General features: G+C 42.1%; 1 protein-coding gene across 1 annotated transcript in view; it reads right to left on the bottom strand.

Moving 5' to 3' along the window:
• The window catches only part of SENP6 (SUMO specific peptidase 6), a 180,038-nt gene that overhangs the window by 7,219 nt on the left and 148,855 nt on the right, over nucleotides 1-23,964 (bottom strand). The window contains 9 exon segments of the mRNA XM_030555783.1: nucleotides 4,811-4,961; nucleotides 5,057-5,111; nucleotides 5,114-5,124; nucleotides 8,182-8,270; nucleotides 13,888-13,991; nucleotides 21,942-22,058; nucleotides 22,061-22,174; nucleotides 22,177-22,333; nucleotides 22,336-22,381. Of these exon segments, the coding sequence (XP_030411643.1) occupies nucleotides 4,811-4,961; nucleotides 5,057-5,111; nucleotides 5,114-5,124; nucleotides 8,182-8,270; nucleotides 13,888-13,991; nucleotides 21,942-22,058; nucleotides 22,061-22,174; nucleotides 22,177-22,333; nucleotides 22,336-22,381 (844 nt within the window).

The raw sequence follows: 23,964 nt of genomic DNA, 5'->3' as shown, positions 1-23,964 counted from the left end.
GCAGCTAAGTGGACTGTGATGGAGCTGAGGGAAAGGCTGGATTGCTTAATGTCCAATAAATAGTTGAGTATGCAGGGAAGAGGTGCCAAGGTAGAAGACAGTTGTTTAGTCGAACACCATTTTGTGAATCGTTTCCACTTTCGGAGATAGGTGGTACAGGTGGATTGTGTTCTGTTGTGTAGAAGTACCCTCTGAACTTGGTCGGAACAGTCTAGTTCTCGTTGGGAGAACCATGCAGGTACTAGGCTTTGAGATGAAGCATGGAGAGACTGGGGTGAAGAAGCCAGCCGTGCTGCTGTGATAAAAGGTTCGGGATTAGAGGCAGGGAGATCGGTGGCCGAATTGACATTCTGGTGAGGAAAGGGAACCACGGTTGTCTCGGCCATGAAGGTGCGATCAAGATCACCCTTGCAAGATCCATTTGTATCTTTATGAGGACCCTGTTGAGCAATGGTATTGGGGGAAATGCATAAGCTAAGTCCCGGTATGGGATCACAAATGCGTCTCTGAGGGAGTGTTTGCCCAGTCCCGCCCTGGAGCAAAAATTGAGGCATTTTGTGTTTTTCGCAGTTGCAAAGAGATCTATGGTTGAGTGAACCCAAGTGCGAAATATGTTGTAGATGATTCCCTCGTCTATCTCCCATTCGTGCTCCGAAGGAAAACGTCTGCTTAACTTGTCGGCAGTGGTGTTCATCACCCCTGGAAGATAAGCAGTTGATATGTGGATGTGGTTTGCAAGGCACCAATTCCAGAGTTTTATGGCCTCTGAGCAAAGAGAGTGGGAACGAGCCCCTCCTTGTCTGTTTATGTAGAACATGCAGGCAATGTTGTCTGTCATTATGCGTACATGCTGATTCTTGATTAGTGGAAGGAAGCAGTGGCAGGCATTCCATACATATTGCTCGAAGTTCTAGAACATTCATGTGCAGGGAGGTCTTGGAATGAGACCATAGCCCATGGACTGTTTGGTGAGAGATGTGTGTCCCCCAGCCTGTGAGGGATGCATCGGTCATCATTATCAGAGTTGGGGAGGTCTGGAGGAAGGAGACTTCAGAGCAGAGGATGTAGGGGACTGTCCACCATATGAGAGAGTCTTTGACTCGGTAGGATATGGCCAGGTGTTTGTTTAGTGAGTGCACATTTGGTTTGTAAACCGTGGCCAGCCAAGCTTGGAAACACCTCATGTAGAGACGTGCGTTCTGGACCACGAAGGTGCACGAGGCCATGTGCCCTAGTAGTTGGAGGCAGTCTCGGGCGCTGACCCGGGGGCTGTTGCGAAGTCTCGTAGCCAGCAGTTTTATAGTATTGAATCGGTCGGGTGGGAGAGATGCCAGTCCGGTTGTGGAGTCGAGGCGCGCTCCTATAAACTCCAGGTGCTGGGTAGGACTTAATGTGGATTTGCTTTTGTTTATTTTCAGGCCCAGGGATTGGAAGCAATCAATGGTGAGTTGTGTGAAGCGGAGGGCCTCGTCGAATGTGGAGGCCTTCAGGAGGCAATCGTCGAGGTAAGGGAATATTATGACTCCTTTTTTCCTGAGGTAGGCAGTGACTACCGCTAGGAGAAAACTTGAGGAGCAGTGGAAAGGCCGAATGCTAGCACTCTGTATTGGAAATGTGTTGAGCCGAGGGTAAAACGAAGAAAACATCTGTGGGCTGGGTGGACAGTGACGTGAAAGTAGGCATCTTGTAGGTCGAGGGCTGAAAACCAATCGTCCTGCTCCAGGGCTGGAATTATGATGGTGAGAGTAACCATCTTGAACTTTTGCTTTTTGACAAATTTGTTGAGCCTCCTGAGGTCGAGGATCGGTCGCCATCCCCCAGTTTTCTTTTCTGTTAAGAAATAATGGGAGTAGAACCCTTTCCCCTTGTGGCATTTGGACACAAGTTTGATAGCCCCCAGGTGAAGGAGATAATGTACTTCTTGCTGGAGGTGTAGCTCGTGAGAGGAGTCCCTGCAGAGGGTGGGTGGGTGGGAGTTAAGGAGAGGAAGGGGATAGAATACCCAGTTGTGATAACCTCTAGAACCCACTTGTCGGTGGTAATATTCTGCCATTGGTGCAAAAATGGCTGTAGGCGGTGTCCAAAGATAGTTGTAGGCAGTGCATACGCTGAAGTTGGGACAATGTTTACGAGACCTTTGAACAAAGGTTCAAATCTTATTAGTTGGAGGAAGTTGGGGCATCCCAGAAGAACTGGGGCGACACCGCTGGTATCTGGATCTCTGGCGTTGATGTTGCTGTTGTTGATCCTGAGATCTTGGGAAATGCTGAGTATATGGGGGGTAGCATGGACGGTGGTAAGGTTGATATCTGTACTGTTGCCTTCTGGTTGTAGGGGTTTGGATGCCTAAGGATCGAAGAGTTGCCCTTGAGTCCTTCATTGAGTGGAGCACCTCATTCGTGGTGGAAGCAAAGAGTTTATCACCATCAAAAGGAAGATCCTCTATGGTGCTCTGAACCTTGCGAGGAAAGAGGAGAGCCATGAACCTCGGCGCATGACCACCGCCGTAGCGGTGGATCTTGCTGCGGTATTGACTGCATCCAGAGCTGCTTGAAGAGCCATGCATGATATGATTTGGCCCTCGGAAACTAAAGCTGTAAACTGTTGTTTCTTCTGGTCTGGAATGTGTTCAATAAAGTCCATGAACTTGTTACAGTTTCTATGGTCGTACTTTGCCAGAATTGCGGTATAATTGGCAATTCGAAATGGTAAGGTTGAAGAGGCATACCCTTTGCAACCCAGCAGGTCTAAGCGTTTGCCTTCCTTGTTGGCTGGGATATGACGGAAATACTGTTTGTTCCTTTGATTGGCTGCGTTCACTACCAGTGAGTTTGGCGCAGGATGTGAGAAAAGGAATTCAGAACCCCTAGAGAGAATGAAGTATTTACGGTCCGCTTGTTTGCGGGTAGGCTGGCTTGTGGCTGGAGCCTGCCAGATGGACTTAGCAGGTTCCAGAAGGGCTGCATTGATTGGTAATGCCAGTCTGGATGAAGAAGAGGGTTGCAGGATGTCCGTTAACTCATGTTGTTGGTCCGGTACTTCCTCTAGATTGATTCTAAGCTCACTGGCAACACTTTTAAAGAGATCCTGGAATTTCAAAAAATCGTCTGAGGACGGTAGAGGGAAGGGAAGTAAAGCTCCTTCAGGCATTACTTCAGTTGGTACTTCAGTTAGTACTGGGTCAGGAGCAGGAGTTAATTGATCCTGAGAATGGGAGGGTGCCGCCAAGTGAGTCATATCATTTGGACGTTCGCGTCTCGTCGGATTGCAATAGCGGGTGTGCTGCCAAGGGAAAGGTGCCCATGGGGCCCAATACTGCCATGGTGGTGGAAAAGGCATAGGTGGTGCCATCCAGGGGGTTAACACACCAAGAGGTAGGGTCTCGAGGATAGTCTGAGACAATTTTCCTGTGCCCGCGGGTGACAGGACTCCGAGGATGGAATTCTGATTGCCTTGAAACATCACCCTGTAGTTCAGACTCTTCCTCACTGGAGAAAGGCTGTTCGGACCCTGAGTCATTCGTAAGGGAGAAGCAGTCTTTAAGGAAGTGCAATTGCAGCGTAGGTGACACTAGGAGGTCACTTGACTGGGTAAACGGCAGTGCTGTGGCAGCTGAAGGCGAAGGCTGATGGAATTGCTGTGAGGGAACCCAGGCTTACACCGGAGTACTTAGTCTTGGCTCCGTGCCAAGTAGCGCTGTTAATGCCGATGCCGGAGTCGGTGCTGTGCTATTAATAGCAGGCTGCGGTGCCTCCGGGGGGGGTCCTGAAATGTCAGCACCGCGTTCATCGCGGTGCTGATAGGTGCCATAATCAAAGCAGGCAACTGAAAGCCTGTCGCCTCGGCACCAGAGCTTCGCGCTGCCACCGAAAGCACAGGCGGGTTTAACGCGGTGCTGGAGGAGCCCGGCTCGTCGAAAGTGCTCAGGTGGGGGAGCACTGGTAAGGAGACTGGATCTGACCGGAGAAGGTTTGTGTCTAAGGGCTTCTTTTGAATTTGACAGAAGGTGCCCTCTTTTTGCTGCTTTCTTCTGCTTTTTAGAAGTGGGAGAGCTGTGTCAGTGAGTGGAGGCAGAGTCCACGCCAGGGTCTGAGGCAGACCCTAGGGATTTTTGAAGTAGAATAAGTTTAAGTTTTAGCTCCCTGTCCTTTCTCGTTCTGGAGCTTAGTGTAGTGCAGTGAGCACATTTTTGGGGAATATGGGTCTCCCCCAAACATTTTATGCACTGTGAATGTCCATCGGAGAGAGGGACAGCGTCCTTACAGGAGGAGCAGCACTTAAAGCCTGTGGAGCCAGGCATATCTGAAGCAGCTGAGAGAACAAATTTTTCTTTTTTCTTTTTTTTTTAAACAGTAGAAAAAGGGTAAGTAGCACTAACTAACAAGAAACTGTCTAACTACAAGTTATTTTAAGATGAGGAAAGAAATTCTTTAAGGCATCTCCTGAGCTCCGTCTCAAGCCAGGGATGGTAGAGAAGGAACTGAGGGAACCGGCCGCGCATGCTCACTAGGAGGTATACTCAAGAGCGGGACCAGCCTCTGAACATGCGTGGCCGGTACGAGTACTGCTGCAGAAATCTCCAATCAAAGGCGCAGGGGCGCACCGCCACCTATAGTGGAGCACCCACAGGGACATCTCTCGAAGAAGAACTATTGTCTTTTCCAGAATGGATTTGTTTCATCTTGCAAACTTATTTTACACACATCCATAAATCCCGTTGCACTGCAATGTTTCCCATTCTTTAAACTAAGTTTTATTTCACTAATGCAGGATATAAAATAAATACCATGACAGAAGCAAGTAAACTTACCTCAAAAAAGCTCTCCACATATTGCAGTACATACACTCCACAATCACTGAAGTTGTTCTGTTGTGGCACTTTTGGATTAGAGCCTTTCATGACATCTTTGGAGAAACTTCTTTTACTGCCTTTCCTGACTTCCCATTCTACTTCCAAATATCTGTGACAAAAGGTGCACAGAAATCAGACCTTTCTTCTTCTTATAGGAACGTTAAAACTTTTGAAAAAAAATGGAATTACATGTTTATAACTTACTCCCTTAATATTTTCACAACATTTGACCGGGAAGGGCCTCTCAGGGAGTCCATAGCAGAATGCAGGGTCTATGAATGAGAAAAAGTTTTTTGTTTGTTTTTTAACACACACTCTGAGAAGTACTGAGTATTTTATAACAATTAGAAAAGCACAAAAAGTTATATTACAACTTGCTTTGAAGTCAGTATAAGTGCAAAATAAGCTCTCTCTAGATTTAACATTTCACTAAGTCCAGAAAGCTTTAGTGGCTATTTAAAAGTGCCAATTTTAAAGAATCACATTGTGTCTGAAAATTATTTACTATTAGATAGGTCTACACTGCAAAGAGAAACCTTTTGCGCTGATCTCAAAGCTTGGGTCAACTAACTCAGGCTCGCAGGTCTTGAGCTGTGGGGCTAGAAATAACAGTGTAGATGTCACTGCTCAGGCTGAAGCCCAGGATCCGAGACTCTTCCCTCTTGCTAGGTTTCACAGCCCAGGCTCAAACCCAAGCAGGAATGTCTACACTGCTATTTCTAGCCTGAGTAAATTGACCCAGGCTCTGAGACTCAGTGCCAAGGGTTTTTCTTTGCAGTGTAGACATACCCTTTGTTACACATAAGACCTAAAGATACTCTCACTGAAAGATTAGAGAAAACTTACTCTATTCTTCCAGTGTGTAACTCTGGCATTTGACAAAACTGTGAGTAACACTATACCAAGAAGATCAGTGAAGTGCTCTACCAGATCTTAAGTATGTACTTAACTTTAATTATGTGACTAACCCCATTGAAATTAATGGCATTACTTGCATCCTGGAAACGAAGCATGTGCTTAAGCACTTAGCTGGATTAGGCCTTCATCGATTTTTATTTTTGTGTGGATCTTTCACACAGCAATAGGGAAAAGGAGGACATTTAAAATAAAATGCAGTTGTAAATTCCCGAGATTCCATCTCTTATACTCCTATACTTTTTTTTTTAAATTGACTAGATTTCAAGTTGACAATGTCCCTTTATGAAAACAGCAAACAAAACAATGAAGAAAATGTAGTGTACACATTGTCAGATAACTGCAACAGAAATACAGTTAATTATTTAATATACACATTTATATATAGTCAGTATCAAAATGACAATGTCCTCTTTTTTAATAAGTAATATAACCAAATATTTCAGAAACTCATTTACTGCTTTAAGTTGTAGGTCAGTACAATGGCATAACAAATGTCTGCACTTAAAAAAACACATTTCTCCATATTTGGGGGAAAAAAACCTAACTACCTCTTCAACTCACTCACTGAACCTAATACAGAACAAAAAAAGGTTATGCATGAGCATTTAGTTTCCAGGACTTTCCAACTATTGGCAGTAAAAGCTGAAGCAGAAGAAAAGTCATTTAAAAAAAATCAGGCAAAACACCTTTTGAAAAAGTTAGATTGCACTAATATTTGTTACTGGTTCATATACTTATCACTGCTAACAGTGGAGATAACTTGTCCTTGTATTCATGTACCCAAATAAATAGCCTACTCCCAACAACAGAAAACAAATGCAATGTTCAGATACTGCAAAAGTTGTTTTGTATTACATCTTATTATATTTTTATAGATGATACTACTGCAAGTAACTACTTCTCAAAGTAGAATGGAAATATTTAACCATGTTTATAGCAAAAATAAAGATGGCAGCCTAGTAATCGTAAACATTTTTGAATTGCATAGCCTTTAACTTTGAAACAAGGTAAATTACTTACACGAGCAATGGGTTTTTAAATATTAAAATATTGTTTCAGGAAAGAGGTGCATTTTAAATAATGAAGAAACGAAACCCCCAAATTATTTTGTTCTTGTTAAACCAAGATTTTGACATGACACTTTGAGGATCTTGTTAGTAAGAGGGACCTTATGGTTATGTGTGACGATATTGAAGAATTTATGGCTTTTAAAGTGATGTATCCATTTCCACAGATAGATTAGAGTTAAGAGTGCTAAAGGTAATCCATGGCACAGTAAGCCTTTTTGTTTTGGGAGGGAGCAGTGTCGAAGGGGGGCGATCACCATCTGCCTGGGGTATTTCATTTCAAACCGTAACTTGAAGCCATTGCACCTCAAGCTGTGATATCCTTAGATCTCACAAGTTAGGTTTACTTCTGCTGTTAGAAACAGGGCATAAAATATAATTAATTATGGATGATACACATGCATTAAACCATTATGTATTTGTTACTGTAAGTTTTATATTATACTATTATAACATGCCTGCATTTTTTTCCTTCTTGTAGTATATAATATAACACAAAGGAAAAACGAGGAAAAATAGGATTAAAAGGTAGAGAAAGAATAGAAGGGAAGCTGTAAAGACATCAAATGCTAATTGAAAAGTATTTATGACTTTAGAAGCCTACATTTTTATCACTTAAAATGTGAACTACTAAAGCTAGTGATAGCCAATAAATTTGCTTTTTCATAGCTTTCTGGTTCTTGGAATGTTTGCAATAGAAAGAAATGTTTTAGTGAAGAGCAATTACAGAAGTAACAGATTTTTTGTTGTGACTGTTCTGAACAAAGCAGAGGAAATATACCTAACAGGTAAATCAGGGAAAGAGGTGCACGAAAGATGACAACTGCACAATATTTTTTGGCAAGAAATGGAGACACTATACATATTTTAGCTTTATATTATTTAATATCTATCCCATTCTCCCCAGTTAATTTGAGATGCCCACAACTAAGGCCTTAATTCAACATCTGTTTAGGCACATGTTGAATTGTAACCAATTTCCTATGTATTTTGCTAAATAGGAATGGCACTTACGTACACACTTAAGTAGTTTGCTGAATTGGAGCCTAAATATTAAATCACTAAGAACAGCAGTTTTATTAAAATAAAAATATCTTCAGATGCTTTTAAAAGCAAGTCTTTCAACCTTAGCAAACCAAAAGGGAATATCTATTTTCAGTGCAAAAGGAGTTCCACACAAAATCCTAAAACTAGATTATACTGCAAAATATAGAAATTGCTAAAAATATAAACAGTATGTTAGCAGCATCTTATAAAGTCTGAGTGACACCCCTGAGTGCTGTCATTCTGTTTTACATTATATTAGTTTGAAGCTCGTTCTAAGCAATACATCTTTATACTTACTGTATGCAAACATTAGGCTTCAGATGCCACTGTCCCAACTCTGAATTACAGTTATCATCTACAAGACCCCCATCATCGCTGCTGTCTTCCTACAAAAAAAAAATTGTGGAGTTTATAGGCTGACTGCTTTTCAAATGGAATGCAAATAAAAATTTTACTTACTATATTTACAGTCTTACTTAAGACAAGGAACTTAAGTTGAGCATAGTTTACTCCCATAAATTAACAGTAAATTTTGCACCATCAAACTTTCAGCTAATATTACTCCTTGTCACTTTCCTATTGAGAAGACTCAGCAAACCTACCAGGATTGGGAGATGGCTTTTCAAAAAACAGAAGAGAAAAAGTACAGCAAAATTATTTGAAAATTTTTTTGGAGGGAACTAGCCAACTCACAATGCAATGTGTAGCCAAGTTGAGGGAGAATTTAGATGGCTGTTCTCTGGCATCAGTGTCATGCACATTTCACTTATGGCTGAGCCTTCTTAAAGGTTTCTATTGCAGTCAGCCTCTATATATTTTAGCTCAACTTACCTGTTTCTATTCCAATTCTGGCAAATTCTGATAGATGTGAATGGTAACTTCAAATCCAGGCTGAATCCTGAGCTGCTGCTGCAACAAGAAGATTCAACATACCCCCTTCTCCTTCCAAAATGCAGGGATCAAGGCCAAGGCAGCCTATACCATTCTCCTGACTGCCTCCCTCCACCAACCCCAACTCACTCTCTGCCCATCCCTCTTACGGGCTTCTCAATCATCTGCTCCCAGCAGAGGTTCCCTTTTCACTGAGATTTAGGGAGTGCCAGAGAAAGAGACAATAAGAAGTCTATTTGGGGGAAGGCTTAAAGCAGACCCCAGCACCATCATGAGCTAGGAGAAATGAGTTTAGTCTATCTGCAACAGCAGTTGAGGTTTCAGTCCAGATATGAGGTTTTGACCACAAAAAAACCACAAATGCAAACCTTGAAAAAGATTATTCAGTATGCTGGGCTCGGCAGGAAGAATGCTGCTTAACAAAACTCCAATCCCAAGATGTGCTATACTCAGTCTCTTTTTTGGAGAGGGAGATAAATGGTAGAACAGAAGACTCCTATTACTTATGTGAAAGGATTTGAGGGTCTCTGATCCTTTGATTTCAGATGTGAAGACCTGAACTGGCACTGGTTCAGTTCTGATGGCGCCTTAAGGGAGGATAACTTTGTATATACCTTCCGTAAGGTCAGCCTTTACAGGCCCCGTAAGAATGCCCTCCCTCCCAGGACCTCAAAGAAGTGGGCCTACAACGGGTTTGTAAAGGACATTTTCCACTAAGACCTCACATTTTTTAAATCCCAATGTTTTCTTCTGATTCGGGAGCGGAGAGTGAAAGACAACAAACCTAGACAAAACCCCCAAATTTAATTTAAAAAAAAAAAAAGAAAAAAAAGAAAAAAAGAGGACATGACGCCGAAAGGAAAAGCTCAGACTTGCAGATGGAAGTAGGACCAAAGAACTCCTGAGGGGAGACTGCTGGGTGAGGAAAGTGGAGAGTGGAAGCATGTGAATAAGCGAACCAGGTAGAGGAAAAGACAGGCTAGAGAAGGAGCAATAGAGCTCAGGAACAGGTTTGCGGACTCGGAAAATGAAGAAGGGGCATAGCAGGTGGTCACTGAAGGCGAGAGGGCAAGGAAGAATCGAAGGGCAGCTAGCTCTATAAGGAAAGGGGAAGCGTCAATGGAGAGGACACCAAACATGAGCCCCAGGAGGATACGGGGTGGGTTGCAGAGGATTGCAAGGGTGAATGGGAATCGAGAGGACTTGCAGCCAGAGGGAACAAAGGATAGACTGGAGAATCGCACCGTCACCAAAAAAAGGCAGGTCTACGTGATTGGGGACTCCTTACTGAGAAGGATAGACAGGCCTGTAACCACAGCTGATCCAGAGAACAGAAAGGTGTGCTGTCTGCTGGGTGCTAAGATACAGGATGTGGACCTGATGCTGAAGAGGATCCTAATGGGAGTGGGAAAGAATCCACTTATTGTCCTAAATGTGGGGAACAAATGATATGGCTAGATTCTTGCTGGAATGTATCAAGAGCGACTATGCCAGGCTGGGGAAGACACTTAAGGAAATCGAGGCTCAGGTGATCTTCAGTGTTCCTAGAGAAGGGCAACAAAAGGTGTGACAAGATCATGGCGATCAACAGATGGCTCAGGCAGTGGTGCTATAAGAAGGGCTTTGGGATGTATGGCCACTGGAAAGCATTCATGGACAGAGGACTGTTCTCGTGGGATGGACTTCACCTGAGTAGGGACAGAAATAGACTTCTAAGATGGAGGCTGGCACAACTGATTAAGAGAACTTTAAACTAGGAATTGGTTGGGAGATGTCCAGGTAATCTCCACACCGGATTTTAACATTGAGAGGGAAGAAAACAAAGCAAGGAAGGATACTGTCATGGGTAGGAGAATGGACATATGGAGGAAGGGTACTGTAGATACAATTCTAATATGGTGGTAGAATGTCTGGGCCTAATCGGGTAAAAAATTTGAGTGAAGCCAAATAGCAAGAATTAAGATGTTTGTACATCAATGCGAGGAGCCTAGGTAACAAAATGGAGGAACTAGAGTTACTGGTGCAGGAAGTGAAACCAGATATTATAGGGATAATAGTAACATGGTGGAATAGTAGTCATGACTGGAGTACAGATATTGAAGGCTATCTGCTGTTTAGGAAAGACAGAAATAAAGGCAAAAGTGGTGGAGTAGCATTGTATATCAATGATGAGGTAGACTGTAAAGAAATAAGAAGGGATGGACACCTGCCTGGGCAAAAATCACACTGGGGAAAAAACGACTAGAGCCTCCCCTGAGATAACGCTTGGAGTGTGCTACAGACCGTTGGAATCTGGTTTGGATATGGATAGAGACCTTTTTAATGTTTTTAATGAAGTAAATACTAATGGAAATTGTGTGATTATGGGAGACTTTAACTTCCCAGATATAGACTGGAGGACAAGTGCTAGTAATGATAACAGGACTCATATTTTCCTAGATGCAATAGCTGATGGATAGGCAGGAGTTGCAGACCAAGCTGGATGAGCAAGCATCTCAGAGAAGTGATTAAGAAAAAGCAGAAAGCCTACAAGGGAGTGGAAGATGGGAGTGATCAGCAAGGAAAGCTACCTTATTGAGGTCAGAACATGTAGGGATAAAGTGAGAAAGGCCAAAAGCCATGTAGAGTTGGACCTTGCAAAGGTAATCAAACCAACAGTAAATGGTTTTATAGCCATAAAATCAGAAGAAAACAAAGAAAGAAGAAGTAGGACCACTAAACACTGAGGATGGAATGGAGGTTAAGGATAATCTTGAACAGTTTAATGGGACGAAAATCAGGAGGCTCAGATAATCTTCATTCAAGTATATTAAAGGAACCGGCATATGCAATTGCAAGCCCATTAGCAAGAATTTTTATTGAATCTGTAAACTCAGGGGTTGTACCATATGACCGGAGAATTGCTAACATAGTTCCTATCTTTAAGAAAGGGGGGAGAAAGTGATCTACTAGCCCGTCAGTTTGACATCTATAGTATGCAAGGTCTTGTGAAAAATTTTGAAGAAAAAAGTAGTCAAGGACATTGAGGTCAATGGTAATTGGGACAAAATACACACAGTTTTTACAAAAGGTAGATTGTGTCAAACCAACCTGATCTCCTCTTTTGAGAAGGTACAGATTTTTTAGACAAAGGAAAGGATCTAATTTACTCAATTTCAGTAAGGCATTTTGGATACGGTTCCACATGGGGAATTATTAACTTAAATTGGAAAAGATGGGGATCAATATGAATATTGAAAGTGGATAAGGAACTGGTTAAAGGGGAGACTACAATGGGTCATACTGAAAGGTAATTTGTCAGGCTGGATGGAGGTTACTAGTGGAGTTCCTCAGGGATCAGTTTTGGGATGAATCTATTTAATCTTTTTATTACTGACCTTGGCACAAAAAATGGGAATGTGCTAATAAAGTTTGGGACGACACAAGCTGAGAGGTATTGCCAATACAGAGATGGACCGAGATATCATACATGAAAGATCTGGATGACTTTGTAAACTGGAGTAATAGTATAGGATGAAATTTAAATAGTGAAAAGTGCAAGATCACGCATTTAGAAACAACAAGAATTTTTGTTATGAGCCAGGGGCGTATCAGTTGGAAGTAACAGAGGAGAAGGACCTCAGAGTATTGGTTGATCACAGGATGACTATGAGCCGCCAATGTGATATGGCCATGAAAAAAGCTAATGCTGTCTTGAGATGCATCAGGCGAGGTATTTCCAAAAGAGATAAGGAGGTGTTAGTACCGTTATACAAGGCACTGGTGAGACCTCATCTGGAATACTGTGTGCAGTTCTGGTCTCCCATGTTTAAGAAGGATGAATTCAAACTGGAACAGGTTCAGAGAAGGGCTACTAGGATGATCTGAGGAACGGAAAACCTGTCATATAAAAGAAGACTCAAAGAGCTTGGCTTGTTTAGCCTAACCAAAAGAAGGCTGAGGGGAGATATGATTGCTCTCTATAAATGTATCAGAGGAATAAATACCAGGGAGGGAGAGAAATTATTTAAGCTCAGTACCAATGTGGACACAAGAACAAATGGGTATAAACTGGCTATCAGGAAGTTTAGACTTGAAATTAGATGAAGGTTTCTTAACCATCAAAGGAGTGAAGTTCTGGAACAGTTTTCCAAGGGGAGTGGTGGGGGCAAAAGACATATCTGGCTTCAAGACTAAGCTTGGTCAGTTTATAGAGGGGGCAGTATAATGGGATAGCCTAATTTTGGCAATTAATTCGTCTTTGACTACTAGCGGTAAATATGCCCAATAGCTTGTGATGGGATGTTAGATGGGGTAAGATCTGTGTTACTACAGAGAATTCTTTCCAGGGTGTCTGGCTGGTGAGTCTTGCCCACATGCTCAGGGTTTAGCTGATCGCCATATCTGGGGTCAGGAAGGAATTTTCCTCCAGGACAGACTGGCAGAGGCCCTGGGTTTTTTTTTTCCTTCCTCTGCAGCATGGGGCATGGGTCACTTGCTGGAAGATTCTCTGCATCTTGAAGTCTTTAAACCATGATTTGAGGACTTCATTGGCTCAGACACAGGTTTGATACAGGAGTGGGTGGGTGAGATTCTGTGGCGTGCATTCTGCAGGAGGTCAGATTAGATGATCATAACGGTCCCTTCTGACCTTAAAGTCTATGATTCTATACATACACCAAGTCTGTCTATTGCCAAGGAATGGCATTTAAAGAACAGAGAGAGTGGATGGTTCCAGGACCTGCTATGAAGACAGAAGCAGAGGAACTGAGGGAAAGTAATAGTCGCTGGTCTCTTAAAACCTGAGCTAAATTATTATACTCCATGGTCAATAAGCAAAACTGCACAAAGCATAGTGCATGATCTGTACAGCACTCTTACTGAGCCAATTTCATGAAAGAGTATATCGTTAATCTTCTAGAAGCTGAAATGCAAGTACAATTCTAATACTGAGCAACAAATGCTCTAGGTTCTAACCTTACAAATGTCAAATCCAGGTTTCATACAATACATAATTTACTGTCTGCATACTGCTTTTAAAAACCACTCTTCATACACACACAATCTGATTTTTGTTCTTCAGAAGGGGAACAATAGTACACATTACCTAAGCAACATTATTAAGTTCTTTACCTGGTTATCTTGATCTTCAGAAAAATCTATAAGCTCATCTTCATTTAATTTACTGCCATCAGTGGAGTCTTCACTATAGTTCAGCCTGATTTTGTGCAAGCCATCTGTATTAAACACAGATAGCCATAAATTTAAAAATCAAATACAACATCATTTTTATAACCTCATAATGGACTAAGTGAAGTGTTCCTCATAAATAGAATTTCAGAAAAAGTGTTTTGCATTTGAAATCTTTAGACCTAGATCAAAACGATGACTAGTGAAACTAAGCTATGTGTTTATGCCACTAGCAAAATTCTGCGTTGTAAATTACTTCCTGAAAGCTTTACATTTCCAAAGGAACTTTACGAACACTAGTCTCAGAGCCCTTGTGAAGTAGGTAAATAAATATACCAGTGTTACAGATGAGAAAGCAGAGACATTATATGACTTGTTGCTTGATCACAGCATTACAGCTCAGTTCTTCTCCATGAAACCTTTGCCTAATGTACTCTATGTTTCCCCACAAAAGGGAGTTACCTTTCTGTGCTTTACTTCTTGCATCTATCAAAACAAAACTAGTAATACTTTATATTTAAAGTCCCTTTTCTTTGGTAGGATTCAAAGCACTTGCCAAGGGTGAGTTAAAACATTATTGATCCTATTTTACATATGACTTAATTAAGGCATAGTTTTGAGGTAATTTGCCTAGAGAGTACAGGCCAGGACTCAGTCCCTTAACCCACATGGGTATTTTAAAGATGAAAGCAGCAACAGAAAGTGGGGGTGCATTTTTCCAGAACCTGCCCCCCCCCCCACGCGCACACACACAAAAATGTTGGTATGACTGAGTTGGAGCAATTCAGAAAACTAGATTTTTTCACTATGCTATGGCTGCCAACCCTATGCATTCAAACATCATGGGACAGGCCCTCAAATAAATGAGATTTGTTTTAAAATCTCATTTTGTATATAGATACAGACACATACAAGTTAAATATATATGAGTTTCTTTTTATTTGTCTTCTTGTTTCTGAGCCTTTGGAGTACAATTGTTTCATGTTTTCAAGCTTCTCTGTATGATAAAGTACTGGAAACTTTCATTTAAAAAAAAGGAAGCTGACAGTTGGTGTTTTTCTTAAAGCTGGAAATATGACTGAATGAGACTATCACAAGACTGGTGAAAAACAGGAGCTGGAAACACAGCTATGCATTTAAATAGCTGTTCACCTATGCCCAGTGTTTCTAGGGGGTTAACTTAATAGTTTAAAATATGACTTTTCTATGGCACAGATACTTGGGGAGTAAGGATGAAAAGGATATTAGAACATATAGTAGAACCTCAGAGTTACAAATGCCTCAGGAATGGAGGATGTTCATAACTCTGAACAAAACATTACAGTTGTTCTTTCAAAAGTTTACAACTGAACACTGACTTAATATATCTTTGAAACATTACTCTGCAAAAGAAAAATGCTGCTTTCCCTTTATTTATTTATTTTTAGCCGTTTAACACAGTATTGTAATTGGTTTTTTTTTGGTCTTCGCTGCTGCCTGATTATGTACTTCCAGTTCCAAATGAGGTGTGTGGTTGAGTGGTAAGTTCGTAACTCTGGTGTTCATAACTCTCAACTTCTACTGTAATTCCATCATCTTATGAATTATTAAAGCAACTGAGCAAAGCATGTAACAAATGTTATGGATGTCAAATTCAAAGTGTAAAGGATTAGCAACTGTGAGTCACCTCATAAATCACAACTAACAAAGTAGTGGGAAAACTGCATTTTCTTCTCCCTCTCATAACTCAGACACTTGACGATACATATTTTGTCTAACTTTTCAAAGAAGTTTCACTTTGAGGCATTCATCAAACATGGAAAATTTCAGGCACAAAGTGTTATATCCTTGGGGGCAACAGCTTTAGGAAGAAATCACTGGAGACACAGAGAGCTATAAACCTTGGAGCAGCCATTTATTGCTACACACAGAACTAACCAACAGCCAGCCAAACAGGCTGAGCTATCCCCTAATAATCTGACAGTTACCATAGCAACGCAAGATTCTATTACCATGACAACCAAATACACAACATATTCCTCCCCCCTTAATAAGAATGTCCCCAAAATAAAACAAACACTAACTAGAGAAGGAGGGCAGACTGCTTCCATTCCCAGCTAAACCCCGGGGATTATTTTGGCCCGTAACTGTGGGTTTGCCCTAGCTAAAGATCCAGCCGAGGAGGCCGTCTGTCTCTAGGTGGATTACGGCCAATTTCTGGTGTGGTTGCACCTGAAAGTGTCTTGAGCGTGGCCCTGACAATGGGCTCAGGGTTTGTAGGGTGAAGGGGTGAGGATGGGGTATCAGCTCGTGCCGGGCACAAGGGTATCTCTGCCACTGGCAGTAATGGAGGGGAAAAGTCAGGAACAGGTGACTCTTGATTCGGTGTCTCACCGGAGGTGGTGAAGTCAGGCAACTCTACTGAAGATGTGTCCTGAGGACTGGCATGACCTGGCAGCAGCTGATCTACATGTCGCCGTCAGGTGAGATCCTCTGCAGTCCGTACAGTGTAGGAAACAGGTCCCGTCTGAGCAATGACAGTGGCAGGGACCCATTTAGCTTCAGAAATATAATTTCAAGCCAAAACCAGCTGTCTCGGGCTAAAGGTTCGGTCTTTTGCTCTGGGTGCATGCCTGATGACTTGATCTTGTTGCTGACGTTGCACAATTTGTTGGGATTCAGAAGGTTTCAGCAGATTAAAGCATGTGTGCAGCTGTCGTCTCATCATTAGAAAGGCCGGGGATGCCTTGGTCATAGCATGAGGTGTGTTTCTGTAGGATAGTAAGAAGGTGTCCAGACGCTTTTGAATGGATAATTGTCCCCTTGCTGATTTCAAGGCTTGTTTCACTGTCTGCAAAAATCTTTCAGCTATCCACTGGTGGATGGATGATATGGTGCCGAAGTGATGTGGTGTATCCCATTTGCCTTCATAAACTTTTGAAACTCCTGAGAGATGAACTGCCGTCCGTTGTCACTCACAAGTTGTTTGGGCAGAATGAAATGACTAAAGAGTCCTCGGAGTTTTTGGACAGTACTCTCTGCAGTAGTAGACTGCATTATAGAGACTTCTGGCCATTTAGAATGGGCACCTACCACCACCAAGAACATGCTTCCTTCAAGGGGGCCAGCAAAGTCAACATGAATGCATTGCCTTGGTTTTTCAGGCTAGTCTCATGGATGTAGGGGTGCCCACTGGGGTACATTCCTCACACCCTGACATGACATAACATACAAGTTCTTGCGTTCTCTTCAATAGCACTGTCCAAACCAGACCACCAAAAATAGGTTCGGGCAATTTCCTTCATGCGCACTATTCCACAGTGACCGGAATGGAGCTGTTCTAACATCTGTGATCTCAGTGGTGGTGGAATAATGACATGTCTCCCCCACAGCAACCAACCAGATTGGATTGATAACTCTGTCCTCATGGACATGTAGGTAACAAGGTCAGGTGAGACCAGAGAGGTTCGCCGAGATGTTCCATGCATCATCATCAGGTCCATAACTGGGGACAATATTGGGTCAACTCGAGTTGCCTTCTTTACTTGAATAGCGGTGATAGGTGTATTCCCTACTTGTTCAAAGTAAAAGATTTCCTTTTGGGCAATATCTCGATGGGTGACTGGCAACGGCAGCCTTGAGAGACCATCCAAATTGCCGTGCAGAGTGGATTTCCTATATTTGATTTCATATGCGTGCGTGGAAAGCAATACCCACCATTGCATACAACTAGCGGCTAATGGAGGAATGCTTGTGTGGGGTCCAAAAATTGAAGTCAGGGGTCGATGGTCAGTGAGAAGAGTAAACTTCAATCTGAACAGGTACTGATGAAACTTCCGAATTCCGAAAACGATTCCCAATGCCTCACGTTCGATTTGGGCATAGTTAGTTTCCACTTTGCTTAGAGTGCGTGAAGCAAAAGCAATAGGTCTCTCTTCTCCCAAAGGCATAATGTGTGACACGACTGCTCCCACTCCATAAGGGGATGCATCGCAGGCCAACTGTAGGGGTAAGGATGGATCAAAGTGCATCAGAACTTCAGAATTTAGCAGTGCATCCTTAGCTTTGTTAAATGCAACATCACAGGCTTCAGTCCACTTCCAGGCCTTCTTCTGCCCAAGGAGTTCATGAAGTGGTTTTAGCAGTGTGGCTAACTGTAAGATAAACTTTCCATAATAGTTCAATAGTCCTAGAAACGAGCGAAGCTGGCTAACATTTCGAGGAGGGGGAGCCTCCACAATAGCCTTAACTTTGGCATGGGCCTTACAAAGACCTGTAGCATCAATGACGTGTCCCAAATATTCAACAGAGGGCTGGAAGAATTCACACTTGTCTTTGTGGACTCGCAGTCCATACTCTTCCAGTCTTTGTAGGGTAGCCTCTAAATTCTTTAGGTGATCCTCCTCAGTCCTTCCAGTGACCAGGATGTCATCCAGATAGCACTGGACTCCTGGCAAGCCACACAAGATCTGGTTCATAGCCCTCTGGAACAGGGTGGGAGCAGATATTATTCTGAAGGATAGGCGACAATATCGATAAAGCCCCTTATGCGTCACAATAGTCAACAGTTCTTGGGACTTTTCATCAATGTGCACCTGTAAACATGCTTGACTCAGATCAATCTTACTGAACTTTTGTCCCCCAGCCAGGCCTGCGAAGAGGTCATCGATGCGGGGAAGCGGGTATTGCTCTGCACATAACACTGGGTTGACCGTGACTTTAAAATCACGGCAAAACCGAGGGAGCCATCTTTCTTCACTATTGGAACAATAGGAGTTGCCCATGGGCTGTGGGTAACTGGTATTAGGACACCATTTTTGACCAGGTGCTCCAGGTCCGCTTCGACTTTCGGCTTGATAGCATATGGCACAGTTCTGGCTTTCAGATATTTTGGCAAACTGCCAAGTTTAATATTCAATGTCACAGTTATTCCCTTCATACTTCCCAGATCCTCTCCAAAAACAGCATGTTTCCTTAGCATAGTGGTCAGACCGGTTTCTTCTTTAGTCACTCAGTGCACTTCTGCCCAATTCAGCTGGATCTTCCTAAGCCAAGACCTACCCATTAAGGCTGGGTAATTACCTCTCACCACAAACAGTAGCAATTTAGCAGCCTATCCACTGAGCTCCACCTTAACATCAGTAGTGCCCAACATGGGCACAGCTTCTCCCGTACATGTCTTCAGCACTGTTTTTGTTGCTCCAAGTGGAAGATGCTGTAGCTTTTCTTTATACACAGTCTCTGAGACCAGCGAAACGACTGCATCGGTCTCTATTTCCATGCGTATAGGTTTTCTGACCAACAACGGGGTTATCCAGTATTCATGTGAGCCCACTGCCAAAGACAAAACGTGGAGTGGCTCTTCTTGTGAGGAGGTATCTCCTTGGTCATCCTGGGTCTGCTCTAGGGTATACAGATTTCCCTTTTTGGACGGCCAGACCACAGGCCTCTTTTTGTTTTGTTTACAGGCACACTCAATTTGTCCCTTTTTGCCACAGTGTCGATACACCAGGTCCTTACACCAGCATTCTGATGCAGGGTGACCCAGCTTATCACAGCGCTAACATTCCTGACTCCCCACAGTTTTGTGGGTAGGTTCTTGTGACACCTTATGCACCCTAGGGGATGCATTGAATGATTGTGCCTCCTTTGTAGCCAGTTCCATGGAGACAGCAATTTCAATGGCCTTCTGCAAGGTAAGCTGAGCCTCTGTCAATAGGCGCTTACGTACAGCTTCCCTGTGCAGGCCACACACTAACCTGTCAATAGGGCCGCATTTAACATCTCCTTAAATTCACGGTGTTCTGCAAGCTCTCTCAAAGTTGCTACAAATTGTACAACTGTTTCATCTTCTTTCTGGTCTCTTTTGTGGAACCTATATCTTTCAACAATTACCAGTTGTTTTGGAGAAAAATGGGACCCCAGGATTTCCACAATGTCACTGTAAGATTTGGTCTCTGGCTTAACAGGGTGTAGTAAGCTACATAGCAGGGAATAGGTCTTAGCCCCTACAACACTTAAGAATATTGCCACCTTCTTCTCTTCTGTAATGTCATTTGCAACAACAAAGCTCAAAACGCTCAGTATACACATGCCACTGCACTACAGTCTCCTCAAAAGGTTCTAGTGGCCCTATAAGTGTAGCCATGATTTTAGTTTCAGTTTGCACAGTCAGAGCAAACAAGCCAGTTCTCATCCCCTTCAAACAGCAAACAACGTTTGTTTGTTTTTGCACCTTAACTTCTACTTCCTTCTGTTGCTGGGGCAGCACAGAGATCCAATCCTCATAGCCACATTGTTATATCCCTGGGGGCAACAGCTTTAGGAAGAAATCACTGGAGACACAGAGAGCTGTAAACCTTGGAACAGCCATTTATTGCTACACACAGAACTAACCAGCCAGCCAGCCAGGCTGGGCTATCCCCTAATAATCTGACTCAGTTGCCATAGCACACAACATTCCATTACCATGTCAACCAAATACACACACAAAAGCTAAAATTAGGGAAATTAGCAGCATATGAAGATGGGGTGGTTCTAGAAATTATTTTGAAGTCTTAACTTTAGCAGCCACTACATTCACCAGCCATTATAATTTTACCACTAGTAGAGCATTTTGAAATATTATTCCCCTTAGGTCGAAGGTGCAGCTATTTTGCATAAGCAAGCTAAAAACTTGTCCAAATTTAAATTTTGAGAACATAAGTACAATTTTTAAACACATCTACGTGACTTAAGTCCCATATTCAAAAGTGTCTTAGGCACTTAATCGAACTTTAAGAAATAATTTACAGGGATCAAATATGTAATACATTTTGACGCATTTCCTTCTTCCTCCTCTTCCCTTTCCACTATGATGCTGACAGAAGACCTGAGGGAGTGTCTTGCTTGGAACAGAAAGGAAAGGAAATGAAAAACAGAAAAAGCCACACAACTGCAGCAATTGTGCACTGAAGTTTTTATACAATCAATTTTTAATGAAAGTTTGAAGTTTCGTACATATTTATATGATAGAATAACCAAATTTATATTCCTGGTGAAACCTAGAAAAATAAATCTGTTAAACTTCCTAATCCACATAATTAAGACTGCATACAAAGATCAAACCTAACGTGATCTCTGTGTTACCTCACTAGACATCTCTCTCAAGTCAAATACATTCCCATTTATGACTACCATTTCTGGAAACTAACTGAATGTTTTGAGATGTTCTTAACCAAGACAATTTACGTTATTTTAAAAGTATATTTCATGATAATATTAATAGCTTTACTAAATTAAATTGCATAATGTTTACTACATTATCACCATTCACTCATTCTGTAATACTATCAGAAAGATCAAGGACCCCATTCTGCAAAGATTTATGCAGGTGCTGAACTTGCTCACTGAGAGTAATCCAGCTGAAGTCAATAGGACTAATCATAACACAAGTCTTTGAGGCACTAGCGCCAAAGTCTCTCCAGAAAGATTTCTGGTTCAACAGTGCCCTGCCCAGTGCATTTAATCAGTTCCCTGCCACTACAGGAGTCTCAGATAAAAGTCAGGTTGGTGGTGTCAAGTTGGTCAGCCAATCACTGTGGTACCCAAAAATTAGTGAACCCTTTTGAAAATGCTAGCCTTCATCTTTTTGGCTGTGCCCATCTGTGAAATGGTAAAGAATGCTTCATCTTTGTGAAGCATTCATACGAATACTTAAAAGTGTTAAATACCTCAGAAAGCCCATGAAGAAATGAACCTTATATTCATGCATGGATTAGATGATGTGTGGTAAGGCAGGTATGGGGAGAGGCCCATACATTGATAGATGGAGGATACAAAAATTAAATAGCCTCATTTCCTGAGCTGTCCATCCTGCGCACTGAATGCAGAAAAAAGTATGTGAAATTGTATAATAATACATACGTACAGGAGAGAAGAACCAAGGTTCCACAGCTGAGATACCTTTCTTCTGATAATATGAATTCTCTGAATCTTTCATCCTAAAGTAATCGAAATAGATTTTTAAAAGTACATACCCATAGGTTGTACAGCAGTTGTGTATTCACTCTGTACACCATTCTCGTCAGCAGTCCTATGATCAAGTTTATGACATGCAGATTCCATGGTCCTAGGTTCTTCTTGAATCACTGTCTATTTGATTTACTTTTTAATTCACTTTTTCCCCTACAAGGGCTTCTTCTACAATATAGCAACTCACTGTCCTCCATTTCCCTGTTTGTGTCAGTTAAAGCTACAGAAAGTTTTTTGTCAGTGTCTCTTTACTGTGGACTTGGAAGGATGAGCTTTGTGAAGATGAATCCAATTCATTGGCAAAGGAGATGGAGTGCTGTTCTCTCCTCTCTGAAGAGGATGCTTTTATTTGCATTGGTGCACTTTCATGGTAGTGGGGATTTGGTTCATATCTTGGGTTTTTCTAAACCAGGAAAACCAGATGACAGCTAAAAACCAGTGAGCACTGCAAAAGAAAAATAAATTAGTAAGTTTATATTGATTTAATGTTTAAAGTTATCAAAAAATAAAGTGGCAAAAACTGTAGTTAGCAACAACTATTGAGGATAGGAGATGGTTTGTTCTTCTCTACTTTCCTGAACAGATTTGCTTTAAGCATCATAACATTCTCCGAAGGCAGAATTATTCCATGTACTTAGCTAGCCACCATGAACTCATTAATAGTATATATTTAGTTAAACAGGGACACTGTATGGGTATTTCTTTCACTCATTGTTCATAACTCTTTTCCCCTCTGAAGTTTAAATATGTTTTCTTATTTTTTCCTCTTCCAGTATGGACTAGTTTGTTAACTGCAGAGCTGATATTTTACAGCTGCAATCTCATTTGTTTTCCTGGAGATTCTGTGCTTGCACCCCAGCCTGCATGTTCAGTCAATCAGTCTTGGCTGTTGCTGGCATAGCCAGCCCACAATCCCTAAACCCTCTAATTGTAAGTATGATCCCACACACCTCTTCCAATACCAAGTATGTCTGGGGGAGGAAAAACAGAGGAAGAAATGGGGACAATGCTGGACACCACCAGTGTGTGAAGCCATAGGGGAAGAGAGTTTACACTTCCTCTACTCCAGTGTCCAAAAAACTGGGGGGAAACAAACCAACCAACCCAGAAACAAATCTTGCTAGGTGAAATTCAAACCCCAGTTTCTCCCACAGTAGGTGTTTCATCCCTTTGCCATTACAAGTTTCACTGAGAACCTGCACCTCCACACAATCACACATGGAGTGACAGCAAATTAGAGGTTGGGGGTTTGGAGGTGATCTGTTTGACCTCTCCTGGAACTACTGTAACACAAACAAAACAGAGCCAAACAGTGCTTTATATAGATGCAGCCATAGCTGAAGAGTTAACTAGTGGTTTTCTCTAAGAAAATAATTGACCTTGGAGAAAATTTTCAAATGTACTTAGACTCCCAGGGCACTTAAGGGACATTTTTAAAAGTGACTTGGGCACTCAAAAGCCTAAGTATCACATTTTATCCCATTTCTTTTCCTTCCGGCACTTACTAGATGCACAACCATAAGCTTTTTACTTGCAGATACTATGCCAGATTCCAGTATTGCATTTGTGAAGTGTTGTTTTTGTGTGTTAACGGTATACTTTATCGCCAACTCTATAGACAGACTGATTGTTTACTAGTATCTGAATGCAAGTAACATCGGTTTCAAATTTTGATTTCTAGGCTGTCTCTAACACTGGACCGTTGAACCACTGGCAGCTGAACCAGTAAGACTGTAGTGCTGTAAATGGCATCAGAGTAGTTGCATCTAAACCATCCACCTGTTCTGAGGTCAATTCTGCCCTGTGTCCCCACTGTCCTCTACTCAGCCATTGCAGTTCAACTGTCTCCTGTACACTTATCTCACAGTTCCTGGAGAAACTCCCTGATACAGTGGCTTGTGAGAGATTTCAAAAAGGCTTTCTGGAAGCAGATGGTCAAATTCCAGCAACTCCATCAGAAACTCAGCAATAGAGAAGACACGTCCTCAAAATGAAGCCCAAGGCAAATAATTAGAGTTTGCTCTTTTT

This window comes from Gopherus evgoodei, chromosome 3 (assembly GCF_007399415.2).
Source record: "Gopherus evgoodei ecotype Sinaloan lineage chromosome 3, rGopEvg1_v1.p, whole genome shotgun sequence".
Lineage (NCBI taxonomy): Eukaryota > Metazoa > Chordata > Testudines > Testudinidae > Gopherus > Gopherus evgoodei.
The sequence above is the reverse complement of the archived record's forward strand: the minus strand, read 5'-3'. Positions and strand labels throughout refer to the sequence as shown.